Genomic DNA, 20,166 nt, shown 5'->3' with positions numbered 1-20,166 from the left:
TTCATAGCCTGATGCCGCTGTTCTTTTTGAGAAAGACTTCACTGATGGTGTTGGGAATTTTGCAGCAAAAGGGAGTGAGAGATTTAATCCAAGTAGTTGTATGCTGCTATTTGACAGATTTGCAAAAAGAAGACAGTAGTTTCCAGTTCCTGTTTCCACAGGACATTAGCCCCTGTGCTCACAACTGGAGCAGCATGGTTAGAATGTAATTTGGGATAATCTCTGCAATTTTTGTAGCACTGGCGACACTGCCAGAAACAAATAAAATAATCAGTAAAAGCAACGATTCTCACAGCTTAAGATGAGCCACCTGTCTATAACTGAGGGCAATGGGCAGGATAAGAGGAAGATCAGCTCTGAAAGTATGTGCTATACCCCCTACAGACACCGCTGTTCTTTGTCCATCTGTGTTCCAGAAGTCTAGTGCAGGGGAGCAGTAAAGGTATAATCCATAACTTGGGTCCAAAGAAATGGAAATCAAATATACCATTCAAATGCACAACATTATTTTAATTTTTATTATCTGTAAAGCTGGCAATTAATTATATTTTTTCTTCATTTCATATCACTCACACAACCCAGAAAAGATATTTTAAAATACATGGAAACACTATTTTTTTGTCCTTGATCCCATCTATTTAATAATATTTACTTGCTGTCAGTGGACTTCCAATAAATATGTTTTCCCATCCTCAAAAAAACTGAAATAAATTCCGTATTTGGTGAATATTTTATCTTCCAAAGAGAAAATTAATTAATAACTTACTGAAACACAGATATCAGCTTTTCCAAGAAAACCGTGCTTTCCTTTATTTGGTTATTTTGAAAACTACAATCCAAGACAGCATTAAAACAATCAGTATGACAGTATGAAATATATAAAACCTCCAGGTTTTCTTTACCTCCTGTAAATAAGTTGCAACTCATTTAATGTCTGCCTGCATATGGCACTGCTTTCTGCAAACAAATGCCTCTGAATGTTGCTACACTGCAAAGTGCTAACGGTTTAAGATCAGGTTATATTAATGGTATGCAGAAATGTATCTCAAAATATGTTTTTCACCTTATAAAAAAATGATTGTTGATTTAGCTGAAACTAGCAGCAATTTTCCATGATTTGAGGAATTTTTCATAGCTGTGCATGAACGACAGCATGCATCTCTACTGCTGGCACTGTCACTTACTAATACAGCTTAAATGGAGATGAATACAGCTTGATCATTCAAGCTGATCTATATTTTTCTTTGAACTGATAGGAGCTTTTACAATTGCATTGCTGCAAACAGTATTACTTCTTTCCCTGATACAAATCATACCATGCACATATTTTAAACTTTCCATTTCTTACTTTTTGTTTCAGTTGCACATGATTAAAACATGCCAGGAAAACAAAGTCAAGTAAGAGTATTAGTTAGCTGGTTTTATGAAGTTTGCTTTTATTTTTTTATGTTAAATAACTGAGAAAATTATATGTCTGGATCTTTAATTCCCAGTAAGGGGGCATAAATATAGACTTAAATACAATTACATTATAGCTAGAAGATAATGTGCAAGAGCAGTGTTATCAAAAAGAACTGCTGTTTAAGATCCCTCTATAAGCCCAGAACTGCCTAAGAAAATGAAAATCTGTCCTCGCATGACGTAAGAAGCAGTACTAGAAGAAAAATGCATCTGTCCTGAAGTACACTGTTCCATAAAGGGAACTTGGCTATGAGAATCCCTACAATTAGGTCACTCATCAACATTTCTTGCAGACCAAAGCAGAATATCCTTGCCATTGAACTTCAAATCAATACTTAAATCAACCCCGGATCCACTCTCTGTCAGTAGCATTTTGTAAATCTGCTGTGGACTGATGCTGACCACAGATTCATGTCCCCACAAGATGGGAACCCCAACCCTCTCAGTCTCCAGCAGGACATAACCATACGAGGTATCATAGAGAAAAATAACACAGCTGTGCTTTGGGCACCCAAGCCAATGGCTTATGGGGAAGGGCTGCTCCGGAAGGTGACCCAGAGTTTAGATGCTCTGAACCAGCTATCAGAGGAGCTCCTCTCTCTCCACTGACTGCAGAGAGCTCAGTTTTCAAAGTTAGACAACTAATTTTGAGCCTCGAGTGGTAGGACTGCTTCCCATTCCATCTGTAAGCAAGTAAGATAAAGCTGTAACAAAATAACAGCTTTTTTTCCCAAGCTAAACATCCACATGGATCAGCAAATCTGGACAAAGCAAAAGACCTATTTAATCTCTTTTTTGTCTTTTCTTCTGCCATGTATACCTTCACTTTTTTGTGGGAGTCAGGCCTACAGAATTCTAGACCTAAATGTCAGGGTTTATATCAATGCCTATTTTGCATATTGCTTAAATCCTTTGCAATTTAAAAAAAAAAAAAAAGTCAGGAAGGTGTCAAACAAATTGATGTATTTTCATAGCTGCAGACCTTTGAAAATATACTAAATGTGGCTACCTTTTTACTTTAATGATCCCACATTAGATGTGATTTTATATGAAAACTCTGATGGAAGGAAAGTTATTCTTCCTTTATGATAAAAGCCAACCTGGGATCTCTCAGTACTGAAGTAGATTTATCCACAATTTTGTCCGTTAGCATCAACAACAGGCAGAGAGGCACTTTGATCATTCAGACAAAACTGCTGGACCATAAACCTACTATCCTATATGATGCACTGTCTTCTCTCCTGAAACTGCTCTAGGCATCTTTGCTGCCCACCAAATTCAAGCTAGGCATCCAGGCAGGATTGCCAGCTGAGGAATGCTGTCTTTTAAATGCCCAGAACAAGGGACAAGGCTTTCAGAGACAGCTGAAGCTGCCAGAACACCAGCTTCTCCTCCTTGCCCACACAATGATGGCATTGTGTGGGGAATCCAGCCTACTACAGTCTTCCTTTCTGCAAACCCCGCTCCAATGACCAGTCAAGTCAGGACCAAAGAGCTGAGCTTTTGGTGACAGCCAGCTCTATACCCACTTCTACCAGCTGGACAAATCCAAGTCACTCATTTTGTATGGAATTTGTTTGCGTGTGATCTAACAATATGCAGAAACTGGAGATAAAAAAATATATATATATGAAAAAAAATATTTCAAAGGTTTTAAACTGAGGCCATGGAATACATGACTGGATTCCAAAACCCAACTCTGAGAAGCCATACAGTTTACAAAATGGAAAAATTGTAAAGAAGTTGAATATTGTCAATCTATTGTGATTTACACATAAAAAGACAGCTGGAATTTTTCTTACCAAAAAGAAGTGCATGGTGAAGATCAGTTTGGTTTTGAGATTCTAACGCGTACAACAAACCTACTGACAGGCTATGATGCACATAAACCTTTTGCAGCATAACACCCAGAAAGAAAACAGAAAGCCAAGATATTTTTTTAAATCAGTTTAAAACACAAAAAATCCTGATTGCTAACTGACTGGCCAAATTGATAAAAAAGCTCAGGATATCATCCTTCTGAAAGAGTCCAGATTTCAAATATGGAAGGCAAGAAGTCAGGTAATCTAAATCTACAATCACTAATAAAATTTTCAGAATGAATGTACTAAAATTAGAAAACAAGATAGCTTAAAATTATTTAGACAGCTCCTAAACTTTCATTGTGGTTCATAAGCGTGTATCACAAAATATTTTAGCCCCTAAAACCCTTAAAAGACTAGTATATCAAACCAAGTCACAGAACAGTCTTTCTAATAGGGCACAGTACTGAAGACTATGGTAATGAGTAAGGCAGGAGGATCACTTAAAAAGTGGCCCTTAGAATACCAAGAAAGATTTTGACAAAGGAAGTTAGAAGGCTGTTCCAAGGTATCTGAAAGAATAAAGTACAAGGATGACAGCAAGTAGGAGAAGGGGAAGGAAGGTTAGGAGAAGGGAATAATCTAGTCACCAACTAAAAAAAACACAGCAATGGTTTGGCAATGAAAGCAGCTGAAGGCAGATTCTGGAGGAAAAAGGACAACAAATTGTGTGAATTACAGTGCTGCCGATCAGAAATTATGTCATCATGGCACGACATCTGAAAAAACTGAATGCCATGAGATTACAGTTGGTGATGTCACAAAGAGAGAGGATGGAAATTCCTGTCTTCATGAACTCTGTGTCTAAGGTACCAGTGAGGTGAGCAAGAGGGCACACCAGGGAAAGATGGCAGGGGAGGAAGTCAGAGATGGATTTCCAACTTTGGAAATCATCCATGGGTGGATGACAATTTAGGGGGGACAAGATTTCCAGTGCAGCTCTCCAAGGGCTCATGGATGGAAGGCTCTCCATTAAGAATACACTCTTTATGAACAGAATTCTGCCATGACCTTCCTTGTTGGTCTACCATAAAATAGGTCAGTATGTGATGCTTTTGAGACAGAAAAGCAACGAACTGAACCTCAGGGAACAGCATCAGGAAGTGGATAAAGAGCCATTTAAGGAGACACTGAATAAACAGTAAGCAAAGTAGTAGGAGAATCTAAAGAACCCCGAAAGGCGGGAAAAAAGAAAGCCTGCTTAATCAAAGGCAGTCATCAACCCAAAACCTGGAGGACAGAAAGCTGTCCCTAGGTGGAGACTGCTAATGATCACTGTGAAGGCAGCTTCACTGGAGCTCAAAGCAGACAGGCAAGGGAGAAAGAAACATAGAGAACTAGAAGAAAATCAAAGGAGAGCAAGCACAGAAAAACAAAAGGAGTGGGGCCCTAATTAGATAAATATGATATGAGCAAAGTTTTCCATTTGTGTTTCCCTTGAGAAACAAGACTGCCAGGATTTTGAAGGAAGGAAAGGAAAGGAAAAGGAAAAAGGAAAATACTTGAGAAAACATCCCCAGACCAGAGGGAGGTGCAATGCAGAAAGAAAAAGGAGTGAATTTAAGATTTAACATCACAGAACAGAGATTGAAAATCAGGTGAAAAAATAAATGCTGGCAACCAGGTCAGAGGAAAAGAGGAGAAAAAGATACTTAATCCTTGATTCAGTTGGAATATAATACTCTGGCTTCTTATGGAATTAACTTTGTGTAACCTAACCGTCCCCATAAGTGAGGTTGCCTTTACCCATCCAGGCAGCTTTTGAACATGCTGGTCAGCTTCGGTGAAACTCCAAATCTCAAAGAAAACAAAGTTCTTTGAAATGGCATGATGTGTGTTCAGTTAAAAGAGAAATAAATCAAGTTTCCTAACTAGACAAAAGGCTGTAACATGAATTCTCCCTTATTATTGCTCCCTGGTTCACCAAAGAACCAGCAGGTAACTCCAGCTCCATACGGAGCAGAAGCCTTCAGTGAAAGAGGCTCTCTAATAAACCAGGGTTAACCGACTGAAAGGCAGAGAACCACAGGAGACAAGGCTTCCCCAGGGGCAGTACTCAGTTCTCAGTGTTTATTTAAACTTGCAAAGCAAGTGGCTGAATTTTTGTATGAAGGAGGCTGGAGACAAAGAGAAGCATGAAGAAGTAGCTGATAATGGGAACCAAGGGTGAAGGCAGACTTGAGTACAGGCAGGAGTCGGGATGGTTAGACATAAGAAGTACAAAGTGGCAGCTTTCTTACAGTACAGGACCAAGGAGAGTGTGAAACCAAGTGTAGAGCAAAGATAAGGAAAAGAAAAATAAGCCAAACAGTCAAAAAGGGCTCAAGAGAAAAGGGTAACATTCTTCAGAGCAAGAGTAGATACTGGCAACGCAGAGGTTTCTGAGGCCTGGTGTTGTGGTCAGATACTGCTGTCATCCAGCACACCCCTTCTTTTGACCTGAAAGCTCAGACAACTTTGAAAGTTTGAAAGTTGTTGAACAGCAAATGTAGTACATTAACTGTCCACCAAAGGGACTGCTAGTTGATCCAGTGGTCACATAAGATTCTTTGCCAGTTCCTGGCACTCACTAAGGAAGTTGATTCAATCAGTGGAAGACACTAATAAAATCCTAGTCCAACCTGTTGTCAACTAACTCAAGTACTACCAGCCTCAAGTAGCCAAGTTTTTGCTTTGGAATCTTGCTGTTTCTCATAGACTGACAAATTTTGTATGTAACTAATCTCCTTTTTTCTTTTTCTTATAACAACAGCTATTGCTAAGTGCTGAATTAACCAATTTTGCAAATTAGCAAGTAAGTGAAGATGGGTTTTTTGGTGGTGTTGAATGGCTAACACACTACAAAATGGATTTCTTCATGTATTTTGACAAGTGTGGCATTGATTTAATTATCTATGAACATGCTTTGCAGTATACCAATAAAAGCCCTCCAGTATATTGTTGCATTTTTTTCAAACATAATGAAGTCTTAGGGACATGTGACCTTTCTGCCACTGTCTGCTATTACATCTGTGCTTAGAGGTAACACAGGTGAGCAAATGACACCAGCATTTGTGCATTAGCACCTGAGTATGATGAAACTTCCTATTTAATGAAATCAGCTACAGCATGTTCTTACCATAATTCTTCCTAACAGGCACTTGTGACAGCTAAAAGAAAAAAAAATACAGACACAATATCCAAGGAAAATCTCAACACAAGAAAGAGATTCTAAAACTGAGGAAAGCTTAAATAATTACTTTCAATACTCCATTATCTATGCCTATGACATGTGGGAGAAAGCAGAATTTAATCCTATAGTTTCCTGTCTAATGGCACAAATTCAGGACTGTATTTTATGTCCCTACAAAAGGCCAGTAGCATGGTAGAAGTTTCAAGTTCAAAGAATAAAAAAGAATGCCTAACTGCACAGTACTGAAAAATATTCTAAAGTTCCATACAAATAAACCAGCAAAATACCTTTTATTAATTTTATTTATATGGATGTAGCACCTGTCACATTTTCATCATGCATTAGAATTGTCACTGTACTAAGCACCACACAACTATTTTAATTTGATGGATTAAAATGATAGGTCTTTTGTTTAATCATTAAAATAAGAACGCTGTGTTAGGGTACCATAACAAACCAAGTTAACTATGACAGCATCTGTCCTATGATTTTTTTTTTTAATTTTTATTTTTTTAGCTTTTTTTGCATTACCTTCTTCCTTACACACATACCATTCCCTGCATGCACACATCTAATTATTGCCATACACACATGGTTTAGCTGACACTGCTTCTCTGATGTGTGTCTAGTCTCTAGACATCCTCTACTTTTAGAACAGCAGATCGTATTACCACATCCTATGGATGGTCAATTCATGCTCTGACAATCAAGGCACTGGAAAGCCACTAGCAGATGTGCCAGTACTGTAGCCTGCCAAATTAAATTTTGCAAATACCAACCTGCTAATCCTCAAATTCCCAATTTGATTTGAGATTAGTTAGATAGTTAGAGACTATGCAAAAAATTTCCAGATGCTCAGATCCTTTTCCCAAATTCCATCCTGTGGATATACAGAGGTAGCAGCACACAGGAAAAAAAAGAGGCTGAGAACAGACAATGACCATGTGAGTTCTCAGGGTATACCTGATCTACAGATGGACAGTGAAGAGTCTCAAAGCATCTTCAATTTATTATTTAAATATCTGTGCTTCTACGATCACATTTCCATGTCAGTCAATACTTATGGAAGTCCCTAAAAGACATTATTTGGCAGAAGTTATGAAGGGAAATAATTCATGGCACAATGGCGATTCACTTAGCTTTACGTATGAATCAGAATTAATTCACACAAGAAAGGTACAAGCTTCTTTGGAGACAATCAAGTCACACCAAACTGCATTGCTTTGCTCCTCTCTAAACACAGTCCTATCAAAGGAAAGGGAGATGGTGGCACTCACCTTACATCCCTCACAAGCACTGACACCATAGTGATATCCAGATGACTTGTCTTGACAGACAAAACAGGGCTTGTAAACTCGAGGAGGTGGAAGTGGTGAAGGAGGGCTCGGAACAAGTTCCTCAGAACTGGTGCTCTGAGTTTCAACTGCTACAAAAGAAGAAAAGAATGATTTATGAATGAGTTTTAAATAACTGATTATTTACTGTATTATAACTATCAAACTGGCTCATATCTATCTTTGTATAATAAGCATTCTTTTGTCTTTGCTAGCAAAATTTAAGGAGAACTCTAATGTAAGGTAAATAATGACAGGAATACATGCTGCAGCCTCAAAAGTGTATTTTAAAGTACCCGATCATGTCTCATGATCCAGCTACTCAGCACCACAAAAGCTTAATCTCGTTTCAGATACAGGACTTCAATCTCCTACCAGGCTCCAAAAATGGACAACTTTCAGCATATGTTCTGGTTTTAGCCTGCTGAACTCCGTGGGATCCCTGTGTGTGTGCTGGATATCAGCCTTCACTGGGAAACTGCTTGTGGCATGGACCCTTCCAATCAGTGCCTGATTTGGGAAGAGCTCTTTTATCTCTTTGCCTTTTTCTACAAAAGGCAACACTTCCAACATGCATTTCTGCTACAGCAGCATACTGGCATGCATCAGGACACTCATAAAGAGACAAAATTACCTGACCAAGTCTTCCTTTGTATCTGTAAAACTTGCACAACCCAGTAACACTTCCTTACCCACCTCAGGATTTTTATCATCAATAAACCTCTCTGAGAAAAAGCTACTTACATATTATGACCCCACATCCCTTTATTGCCTTAATATTTCTAGATGGTCATCTGTTTTGAACCTGCTGAAAAGCCAGTTAGCCCTTTCAGGGAAAGGACATGAAAGCTCTACAATGCAAGGTACGATGTGAACTACATCTTTCCAAAACATCTGCATTATTTTTCTGTGATATGCTGTCATCATTCCTCACATTTATTGTAGATGTGCAATACATTTTCATGTTTCACCTAGCTGTTGTGCTGCTTCTCAGATTAATCCCCCTAACTTTTCAACAGATACACAGAAATGACAGGATCGGTGAACTCAGATCTATCCAGAAATATTAGGCACTATCAGCAGAGCTAAATCTCAAGAGTACTAACAGCAGGCCCTAAAGAATATTACTCAATGGAAAACCTTAGACAAGATTTACTGCACATTATATTTTTCAGATTACAAAGATGATCCATTTGTATTAAACTCATGATTCATTGTCAACTCGTGTTCTGCAGAATTCACAGAGGGCATCACAGAGCATGATGCAACTTCTGATTACTTGAGGCAGCAGGGCTCCTTTCTGCCATTTTTATTTGGGTTAAGCTACTATTAACTTCAAGGACAGATGTTTCTTGAGAAGAAAATAGAACTAGACTGAAGTGTTAAAGGTTCTGATTCTGAGCAAAGAAATATCTTTCCAATGGGAACAATTTATTTATGTATATAACAGTAATGAGGCTGTGAAAAAAACAGAAAATTAAAACAACATGTGGCTCCATAAATTGTGATGTTCAGACAATGTCCAGAACTATACTTGTCTTTTCCAGCATTAAAGACACTGAACCTTGGCAAAACAAAAATCTACAGGTTCCTATGGCACCAAGCAAACTGTAAAGAAGTTTTTTCATAATAAAAACAGAGGTAAGAATGATCATTTCTTTTCAACAGAAATTTCTGGTATTTAAGAGAGACAGAGAGTAATCTGTTATTGATCTCTGCACAGTCATCCCGCTTGAATCAATAATCTATTAGTACTTTTAAATTAAAGTTAGATTCATCAAATGCCCTTGAGAGGCCTCAAACATTCTGTGCCTTATTTAATGCTCATACATGAATTATGGTGACTTCCAATCAGTCTGTGGAATGATAAAATTTTAGCTTTAAAACTCTAACACCAGCAGACAATGTGTTTCGTATTAGCTCATTCAACTCTCTCAGACCATCTAAAAGGCAGTTTTTAAGGTCCTCATGGGAAAACAAGGTTGTGTCATTCAATAAAACAACTACACTCCTGCAATCCTTCAGTGATTTCAGTTTGGGGAAAGCAGTCTTTGAGGAATAATACGGATATACTTCTGCTTTTTTGATGATTTCATCCTAAACAAGGACTAGCATCCAACAGTAGTGTTCAAACCACGAACCGTATGTACAATAGAGGTCTGTCAGGCACTGGCCAAGCACCAGGAACTTGAGATACCCAGAAGAGATTAAGCAACCAGCTCAGTTCATAAATACACAACACAGTTAGCAACTGAAGAGCTGAAAGTGCCACTAGAGAATTATTTTCTGGACAATTTGAAAAGGTATACAAGAAGGAAAGAGCCAATGTAAACCAGAAAATCCTCCTCCCTAAAACATCCATAGACATACATATTTATGTGCCACTAAAGGAACTTAATCTATTCAGTATAATACTTGCATCAGATGAACAACCATCTAGAGAGTTTGATTGTATGTCTGTAAGAAAAGCCGGTTTGGGAACACTCACTTTTGACCACAGGCAAGATGTAGAGCTTTCTGGAGAAGGCTTGAACTCAGGTTACACATGCTAGACTCTAACTCCGGCTTCTGACTTACTATTCTTCCTTGGATTTAGCCTTTTTAACCCTTTTTTTGAAAATATATGTACTGCCAGTATGGAAGAGCAGAAGTCTGATGCAGGCATTTGTGGCAATTCATGCTCAGGAAGTATAAAGCATTCTTTCTATATCATGTTGGTGGCTAGTGGACATGACAGCAGAAGACCTCTACACATGTGGGCACATGGAAGGTGGAAAAAAGGAAGGACGGGGCTGGACAGTTAACATTTCCAGAAGAGGCATTTTTAAAGCAGTCTTGGAATTTTAGTAAGAATTAAAATAATTACAAAAGACCCTACTTCTTTCCATGCCAGTCAGTCCTGTCCTGAAGGATGTGACACTTTGAGTCCTTACTCACCTGAGAAAACAGAGCCTCATTGCTGTCACCCAACACCTGAACAGCCACTTAAGCACAAAGGGACTCCCAAACAATCGGTCACTTCACAATTCCTAAGATGTCTGAAATATTTCTAAAGGTTAGATAAAGCAGCAGATTAAGATCTTTAAAAGCACAGCGTGCTTTGTGAGAGCTAATTTACTGCCAGATAAACCATGTTGACAGATGGAGGAGGTATTTTACTTTGTGACCAACTAGAAACAGGCAGGCACTGTGAAATGCCCTGCATTTTGCTAAAAAACTTAGACTATTAAGTTTGTGTGTTAATGCACACTTTGGACAGTTGAGCCTTAAAAGAAAAAGAAGTTGTAAAGCAAATGGCATTTCCTGGATAGCCTCAAGGGAATTTTGAATACTGAGCTAAGGGTCCCTGGTGGGAAGCAGCAATTTCAGCTAATTAGGGTGAATAGCAAAGTGTTGCATTTGGTCAAAACATTCTGTTAACCCTCATTTTTGTTGGCACCAACAAGAGTCTGGATTTTTTGCCTCTTTTTTTTTTTTTGTGAATTCACTGCAGGAGTGCAAGGCACACAGCTCACATACATTAGGCAGAAAGTCAAAGGAAACGCCAAAGTTCAACTAAAGTACAAGTAATTAGAACCAGATTCTCTGCTGCTTGTATGTGTGCATTTGATTGTAGAAGTTATTTATAAGCCTCCAAACATTTGAAAAAATAACTATATACTGTAGATCATTTAATTTTTATGTCTCGTCTGGAAAAAAAAAGTCTGCTTTTAATCATCTTCCAGGAAAGAGCCAGGAACTGGGAAAGTGGGTCTCAATTGTTTCAATACAAATTTCTCTCTTTCATGTGCCACATAAAACTATACCATAAAATTAAATCCAAAATATAATTGACTCCACCCCCCCACCCCAATTTTTTCTTAATAAAAAACTTATTTGAATTTGTCATGCTTAAATAGTTTGCATTGTTATGAGAGGCTTCTTTTTTTTCCCTTCTTTAAGCTGTTGTTTGGAAGACAGACAAGGAGAGAAGGGGAAAAAAAAAAAAAAAAAAAAAAGAGTGAGAGGGAAAGAAAACATTATCGTGGAGACTTGCCAGCCTTGACTTAGTAACCTGGCCATGACCCTCCAGCGAGTGTGTGTTTGACCCGGTCACACATGACTCTGGCTGCATACTGTTGCTGGGTTATAAGTCCCAGATATTTTTACCATATATACAACAGGTGGGGATCACAGACAACAGAAAGAGGAAAACAAAGTCTTCCCTTGTGTGAAGACTCCCATTTTCTCCCTTGTAAAGAAAAGAACATAAAGCAAAGAAGCCGTGCTACTGTTTGGTGTGCCGGCACTCGCTGGGCTGGACCGCTGCTTCAGCCGGCTCGCCGGCTCGGAGGTGGAGCGGGTGGAGGGGCAGGAGGATGGAGGAAAAGGCTCAGGGGAAGCCGTGTGCCGATGTTAATCAACGCAGGGCGAATTACCAAACCCTAACACCGGAACCACCGTCAAAAATCTTTTCTCATAGGGCTGGGTATGCATCGAGGTTCAGGAGGGAATGCGTTTCATCACGAGGGAACACAGCATACCTGGATTAAAACATAGGCTGCCACGGTAACTTCAGATGGAGATACTATCAGGATTTTCAGAAGTACTTAAGAAAGTATCTTTTCCATGTCTGAGGGTTTCTTTCTTTAATTTTTTCATCTTCCTAGCTACACACATCTGCCTTAAAGCCATGATGTTAAATATAAGTATTTTAATTCTTGCTTACAATTTTTCCAGCATTACTTTTAAACAAGTCATGGTTCATCTCCACAAGACTGTCTAGGTATTAAAAAAGTGTATTTTGGGCTGAAAGCCAAAAAAACCCTCTGTGTCTTTAGGTTTGCTTTTAGATTGAAAAGGGGAATTCCACTTTCAATGGGGACATAAAAAGATGAAGCTTCGTGACCTGATTTCTGCTGGAGGGTGTTGATTCCAAAATGATCCTTTTCTGTTATTTTAAAAGCTAGAAGAATAATCCATAGGTTTTTACTACGTGCTGCTCAGGATTTATACAGTATGATTAAAATTAAAAAAACTTGGCAACACGTAGAGGTAAGGGAGCTCACAAGCCCCATCTTCAAGGCCTTACAAATGGACAAGCTGCACACAAGGTCACCTAAAAGGTGCCTCAGACCAGGTCACTTTAAGACACATGCCTAGGGCACAGGCTGCTGCCGCCAACAGCTATCTCAGACAAGGTGCAAGCCCTGATAGGCGCTGCTGAGTTGGCAGAAGTCTCTATCTAAAGCCAAAGTGCTTTTGCTGTAACAACTCTTGTCAGTGAAAGAGCGATACGGACAGCTGGCTTCTGTCCCGTCGCATCTGGAAGAAGAGGGGTCCTGCTGAACTCTGCTCTCTGCCTTCTGAGTACAAGAAGAAGTTAAGCACACTCTCTGCTCTGATATCTGTACCCTAATGAAGTTCCAAGTACAAATTTGGCCATTGCTCCGCTGCCGGCAGACATACCATCAGGACAGTATTTTCTTCCCCCACCCTTTTGCATCTCATGTATTTAGACAGTGGGCTATTTTGGGAGAGGTCTCAGAATGTGCTGTACAGTAACCGGCACTGCAGGACCTTCCAGGGCTACTCCAATGCAAATAATGGTAATGATCATGATCCTGCCAAGTCAAAAGGTGTTTGAAAGCATGAACCTTGAAAGGCCTTCGCAACATCGAGGGGAGCCATTACTTGCAAAGCAGGTCTTTGGAGCACTTTAACTATTTTAACATGTCAGTGTTAAAAAGCAGACTAACTTCAAAGTATTAATCTAAAAATTTAGCAAACACCTTTGCTGTTTGTATGCCACGCTGTACTTGCTAACTGGAAGGACAGAAAACAAGTGTTTGCACTCATTTGCTGTATATCCCCCAGTTCACAAGTGCAAGAGAATGAGCTGCATCACATTCCTTCATGCCTTTCATCAACAAAATTGCCAAGTTTCAATTGCAAATCTGTAACGTTAACCAGCAGAGTCATGTAACATAAGTCAGCAGAGTCAGTGGATACTGATCTTGGCCATATGACTGGAGTACAGCCCTTTGAAACCTTTATTCATACCAGGTGATTAGGGCCAGGAAATGCAGTTCAGCATCCTACTACCAGCACAGCAGAGCTATCCAGGTTTGTTTGCAGTAAATCAGAAGACAACAGCATCTATCTTTTGGTTAGCCTTCTATTCTAGTCTCATAATACCATTCATTTTCCTTAGCAGTTAACGTGTTCATTTCTAGCACAGATTTTATTAATTCCACAAGTAAGCTCTAGAGGTTGCCCAGTGAAGGGTGGGGATTTTTTTGTAACATACTTTTCTGTTATGCCAGTCTGACTTCTTAATTAATCCATTTGTTAAGCATGCAAACTCAGTTACTTAACTCTACAGCGCTACTTATTAAGGCACTCCAGGCATCCCACCTGCCAGCACATCTTCCCAGGTGACATTCTAGCACAGATCACACACAATCTGAGTGACGCTCCCCAGGTCCCTGTCATGCAGCACAGCCAGCAGAGCTTGTGGTCCTGCCATATTTAGCAGCATGAAAGATCCTGTTCTCTTCTGCCTATCTGATCTACAAGCGTGATCCCTGCCACTCCAGAATGTGAGTATCCCGTGAGCATTCATATTTTTACCTCTGTAACACCTAAGTGAGATAAGAGAAGAGCTATTCTTACTTTAGAAATGGGAAACAGAAGCACTGACAGACCAAGAGCTTGATTTGCTTGGGTCTTAAATTCCTAGAAAAATGCAAGCAGCACCCAACTGGGATTTTCAACAGCAGCTGACAACCTAACTGTAGCTCTGCAGCAAGGTATTCAAAACATAGCCTTGCATGTTTTGCCCCAACTTACACACAGGATACATGACAAAGCAGGGAACTCAGTGAAGTCCGTGCTCAGTCCGTCTAATGCGGGGGTTCTGAAGAACCCCAAGTCTGAATGTGCAACTTTCTCACCTGCCAAGTGCAAGGCAGGCCAGGGCTGGGTGTATTGTGTCCCCAAGAGCCACCAGTGCTGCTGGCAGGGAACTCAGGTTGATAAAAAGCTTGTCTTCATTTTCTGATCTAAAAGGCCAGCTTAGAACCAGCTTTCTGTAAGACTGCCCCACCATTTATACAATTACACACAAATGCTCAGGCAGAGAGCCCTGAGAGAAGTCCTGAACACTCTCCTGAAGACAACTCAGCAGCAGCCATGCACATGGGTGCTGTGTCCCACACAGGAGTAAGTTAACACTAGAAACTGGCGCAAAAAACCTCAACTCTTTACAATACTATCCAAGCACACATCAGCTTCATATACCACTGATGAAAGCCTGAATCTACCAGGCTAGTCTTAAATATTGAGCACATATTACCTGGAAATCACCAATATGCTGTAATCATGTATTTCTGAATGAAAACACCATGAAACCTTTTTCTGAAGCTGCCACATCATTCTCCCACAGGTATTTGGGGGCTGGGGGGCGGGGGGGGGGGGCGGCGAGTACGGTGGGTGGGGAAGCATTCACTGCAAACACCTCTGGTGCTTCTCCCAGTAAAGCCAAGACTTCTGGCAACTACATACTCTACACACATATTTACTACAGCTGGTAGTAAAGGACAATGAGAGGCTGCCCTTGTTGTGTAAAAGCATGCTCATATTCTGTAGATTTTTCAGGAGGATTTTTTCAAACAGGAGTAAGGTTTACCCCAGTTTGCAATGCCTGGTTCTCAAGCACCAGCTCCACTAAACCCAGGAGTAGTACGTATAACTAACACAGGAGATACATGTTCACATCACCTTTTCAAATAAAATGATACTGTTTTTCAGGCTGGTTTTGTTGGGGGTTTTTTACAGTTATATCAGCAATGCAGTTGTTCTACATTTAGGTTTATGTGTCCATGTTGCCAGAGAGATGCATTTACACCTGAGAAAGTGTGGAAGGCAGAAAGCTTGTCAGGATTAATTATATCAGGGACAAGAACTGCATCTGGTTATACCTGTGTTACTCTCAGGACAGTGAGACTTAATGACGCGCTAGTAACTGAGAACAGGAGCGTCTTTCGCTTAATAAATGGCCAGGCAGACACCATGAGGGAGCCAGGGTGAAAGTAAGTGTACAGACAGGATGGCCAGAGGCTTTGGCAGGCACAGTGGAGTTTACAGGGCAGCAGCTCATCACTTTGTATTAGGAGCCTACCTTCAAAATGAAAAAGAAAACATGTTAAATGAAAAAAATAAATCGTATGGAAAACTGAAGAAAAACATCCGAAAGATGCTAGCTCTGTAGTTTTTTCAGGTCGGTGATTTTCTGCCTGGCCACTACCATGCACAATTACATCAGTCTCCAGTGAAAATTCTGCGTTACTGCAAAACTGCAAAACAGGCTCGTCTTTAAAAAAAAAAAAAAGTATATATATATATATATAATTCTACCGTCATCTGCAATCAGTTCACATTTTCCTTCAAAGAGGAACTTTTCTTAAAATTCACACCCTGCTTGCTTTACCAGTGAATTCCCAAGGTCAGATCCTCATCTGGAGTAAAGTGGCATAAGCAAACAAGCAACACAAGCGTAGAGCATGAGAACTCTGGCCTCTTTATTCCTTATTTATTAAAATGGAGTCTATTTCTATGGCCTATTGATGCAACTGCAGTGTCACAAATTCAGCATGTTTTTCCCCGCAGGATAAAAACAAGAAAAAAGGCACATTGTGAAGGAGAAACACTTAAAAATAAAAAGAGGCTGGGTTCTTTTTTCAGATTGGTTTTATAGTGTTGTCACCTCACTGATTCCAATAAAGACTCTTGACTTGTAAACATGAATGGGAGAAAACTCACAATTCCATATCTTCAATAATAAATAAAAATTGCAAGGGAAATGAAAGTTACTACAATCTCTAAGCACATCCAGATATTTTACTAAGTCATAAAGTCTCCATTTAGAGTTATTAAAGGTTTTACAGTGTTTTGAGTACTTTTATCTTCAAATCTTTTCAAGCAGAGTCATTCAGAGTATTACACTAATGGAATTATTTTGTTCTTCAAAGCTTGCCTCCTATCCAAGATGGTATTAGTTTTCGATATTTCTACCTCTGCCAAATAATTTTTTTATTTTTTATTTTCTATACATTCAACATGTTTTTATGACACCAATTCATCATGACTTTTTACTGTGGATTGAATCCAACAAGAAAGTGATTGTTTTAATATCTTTAATCATGTAATACTACTATTACACAGTTGTTCAGTACCACATGGTCAAAATAAAACTGCTGTGCTCTACTTGGAAATGCAGTAAAACCGACTTGCTGTGCAATATTTTACATATAATTTTATTTCTCCAACTTTAGGACCATTAATTCAGAACACTTTGATCTTTAGGTGTTTTTAAATCTTAAAATTAATAGAGTAACTCAACAAGAGCCAATTCAGTGATCAAAACTACTTGAAGTAAGTACAGAAGCAGTTAAAATGCTCATCACCCCAATTAATTTGTATTACAGCCACACTGCTGGATATCATTAATTGATTTATATACCCTCCTTACTATACCCATTTACAAGGGCAATTATGAACTTCCTCACACATGTTTAAATGGGTTACATTAGAATAATATCTAAAAGCTAGACTGCTGAGCTTAAAATCTTTTAAGAACAGGTAGATTCTTCATTAATGGGTATGCTATCAATCCACTACAAATGGCCTATAACCTTTAAGGCAGTACACTGTATTAATGTGTCACTTTTCACGGGCAGTTTGGGGCTGACTCCAATGATGAGCTCCACTTCTATTTTTAATTGTTTCTGAAATTGCATATTATAGGCAGCAATAAACACTTACAAATTAGCATTATACCATCCACGGCTTTCTGCAAAGCATGGTTTCTATAAACAAGTTAAAACGCATACATCTGTAAATAATAAGTATAAGTATGCGGAATTTAATGAATAAGGGCACTAAAAGAAATTGAACAGTAGGGGTTCAGCAATTAGAGTAACTGCCCATTTTATTAAAAATGTATTGTTTCCAGCTTTCGCTTTAGAAGGCTTTTATTGCCCTGCTAATTCTAAGTTTTGATTTCCTTAGGAAAGGAGGTCTAACTCCTCGTTTGCTTTGACAGCCCCCCATCACACAGCCACACGCCTTTTTTTACAAGGCAAGGGACAACTGGGAAGCTTTATATCTCATTGCTCGGGATCTCACTGGTGGGCCCTCGCTGCTGACCTTTTTTTGGCGTTATGCCACCCAGAGGTACAGTTCTTTATTGAGTAAGGTTTTATCCAACCATGGAGCTGGGATGAAACCTGCTGAACCAGCAAATCCCAGGCAGCCACCCCTCAACCCTTTCCCAGAGGTTACCAACCCTCCGGCGGAGCAGGCGGAGGAGCACAAGCCCAGCTTCCCAGCCATGCCGCTGCAAAACAGGGCCATTTGCTGAAGCTGGCAAGGCTCAGGGCTGGGAAATGGAGCCGTGCTTTCCCTCCTGCCATGCAGCAGCAGCCTCCTGCAGAGGACAGGGCAGGGCAGAGACTGGGAGAGGCAAAGGTAGCTTCTTAAACCAGGCAGATATCCCAGTGCACATCTCCCATGCTCCAAACATGGCTGCGGTGGACCTCTGCTTGTATATAGATGCTTAACATCCACCCAGCTTGCCTCACCAGTGTTAAGACTGTTCCTTGCACCAGCCTGACTGCACCCACGTTGCTGCACTGCTGCAACTGTGGGGGTGTAATTAATATATTATTTCCATGTAGACATGGCATAATAACAGGAAAAAAATGGCTTTCATCACTTCAACTTATCTGCAACAATAAGGGCACTCATACCAAAACTTAACCGTTCTGATATCCTCCAGCACACATACATTTGCAACAAAAATTTGCAAAACAGGGACAAACTCTGTTCTCCATCCCTCAGCATGCTGGACAGTGCATTACTATGAGCAGCTCACCTCAGCATTTCTGATGCTAATGTAAGAAATTCAAGTTTATGGAATATTTAAGAACTGAGTATCACCAATACCTTTGAGGCGACAAATAAAATACAGAGTTTATCAAGCCGTAATGCTTGTCTGAGTGGAATTTCACTGTTTCTGAATTGAATACCTGCCAGACAAAAGATGGTAACACAATGGGAAAGGTACCGTGAAGAAAAGTAAGACACTACCAGATTTCCTCTCCTTGTAATTCAGAGTGCTTGTCATTGAGTACACCTAATATTTCATATCTATTTTTAAAAAAATTATAGGGGGAATTTACTTTCCACTCATGTGGCTAACCTGGCAAACGCCCATCCCTCTGCCCCTTTCACAGTAGGTGCAGCAGAAGCTGAAAGCTGGGAAGGAGCTCGGTCTCCAAGAGTGAAGCAGTAGCAACACTGTGACCATGGCTCAGAGCACACCTCTACTCTCTGCCTCCAAGACTGAAAATCAATAAAATAAGACATTCACAAGAGACTGGAGACAAGATGAGTATCACAACTGTACAGCATGTTTTCCAATATTCTGTTCTCCTGTCCTGCAGTGGATCTTCCCATTAAACCCTTGCAGTGAAGAACACTCATAATTTTACCTGTATGCCGTCTGTCACTACCATCCTCAGTTGGAAAAGAAAAAATACACAAACACTGTACTGTAGGCAAACACATACATGCTAGCAGTGTTTCCTAGTTACCTGGTCTGTCTTACTCAATACTTGCCTTCAACAGCAACTTGGGTTTTTTTGCCCAGGTACACTGCTCAAAACTAACTGCAATATCCCAGCCTTACAAACAGGGAAAATGTCAACTGTACTTTATATAAAATATGGCAAAAAGGAAATACTGCATTTCCAAAGAGCTGAAGAAGTAATATGCAGTCCAGGCACCTGGTATCCCAAGAAAAGTAAAGGAAAGCTTATGCTTTGAAAAAGGGTTAATTTTTTAAAGCAAGATTAAAATCCATATCTCTGGCTACTGTGCTTTAATAATTTTAAAGTGTTCATATTATGATTATCCAGTATTAACCATAAGCATATAAATTCGTTTCACAAACATATATATTTTTAAGGGAAAAAACACATTTTCCTACCATGTTTGAGAGATTTGGGACATCATTTTCTGTAGAAATCAGACTCATTTTTATAAATGCTTTCCCAGTTGTCACGATCGGAAAGATACATTACTAAATGTAAATTCATTAAGTGCCACCTTCCCAAATTTGCTTAAGGACAGCTTCAGAGTTTCAGCTGATATCAAAAAGATCTGAAGCCACAGCAAAGTATAACTGACAACACATTGAGGCTATTAAAAAAATTGTGGATAGTAGTAAAACTGCCCGCCAGACCATCCATTCCACTTTAAGGCCCTGAAAACCTCTCACTTGTAGAGCTAATAA

The 20,166-nt window shown here is 39.6% G+C and overlaps 1 protein-coding gene across 4 annotated transcripts in view; it reads right to left on the bottom strand.

Moving 5' to 3' along the window:
• The window catches only part of RARB (retinoic acid receptor beta), a 196,281-nt gene that overhangs the window by 60,634 nt on the left and 115,481 nt on the right, over positions 1 to 20,166 (bottom strand). For all 4 annotated transcript variants that reach the window (XM_051609292.1, XM_051609295.1, XM_051609296.1 and 1 more), the window contains exon 2: positions 7,773 to 7,921. In XM_051609292.1, coding sequence (XP_051465252.1) covers positions 7,773 to 7,921 — 149 coding nt within the window. The remainder of the gene's footprint in view (positions 1 to 7,772; positions 7,922 to 20,166) is intronic.

The sequence above is a fragment of the Apus apus genome, chromosome 2 (assembly GCF_020740795.1).
Source record: "Apus apus isolate bApuApu2 chromosome 2, bApuApu2.pri.cur, whole genome shotgun sequence".
Classification (NCBI taxonomy): Eukaryota; Metazoa; Chordata; class Aves; order Apodiformes; family Apodidae; genus Apus; species Apus apus.
This window is presented reverse-complemented; position numbering and strand designations above follow the sequence as displayed.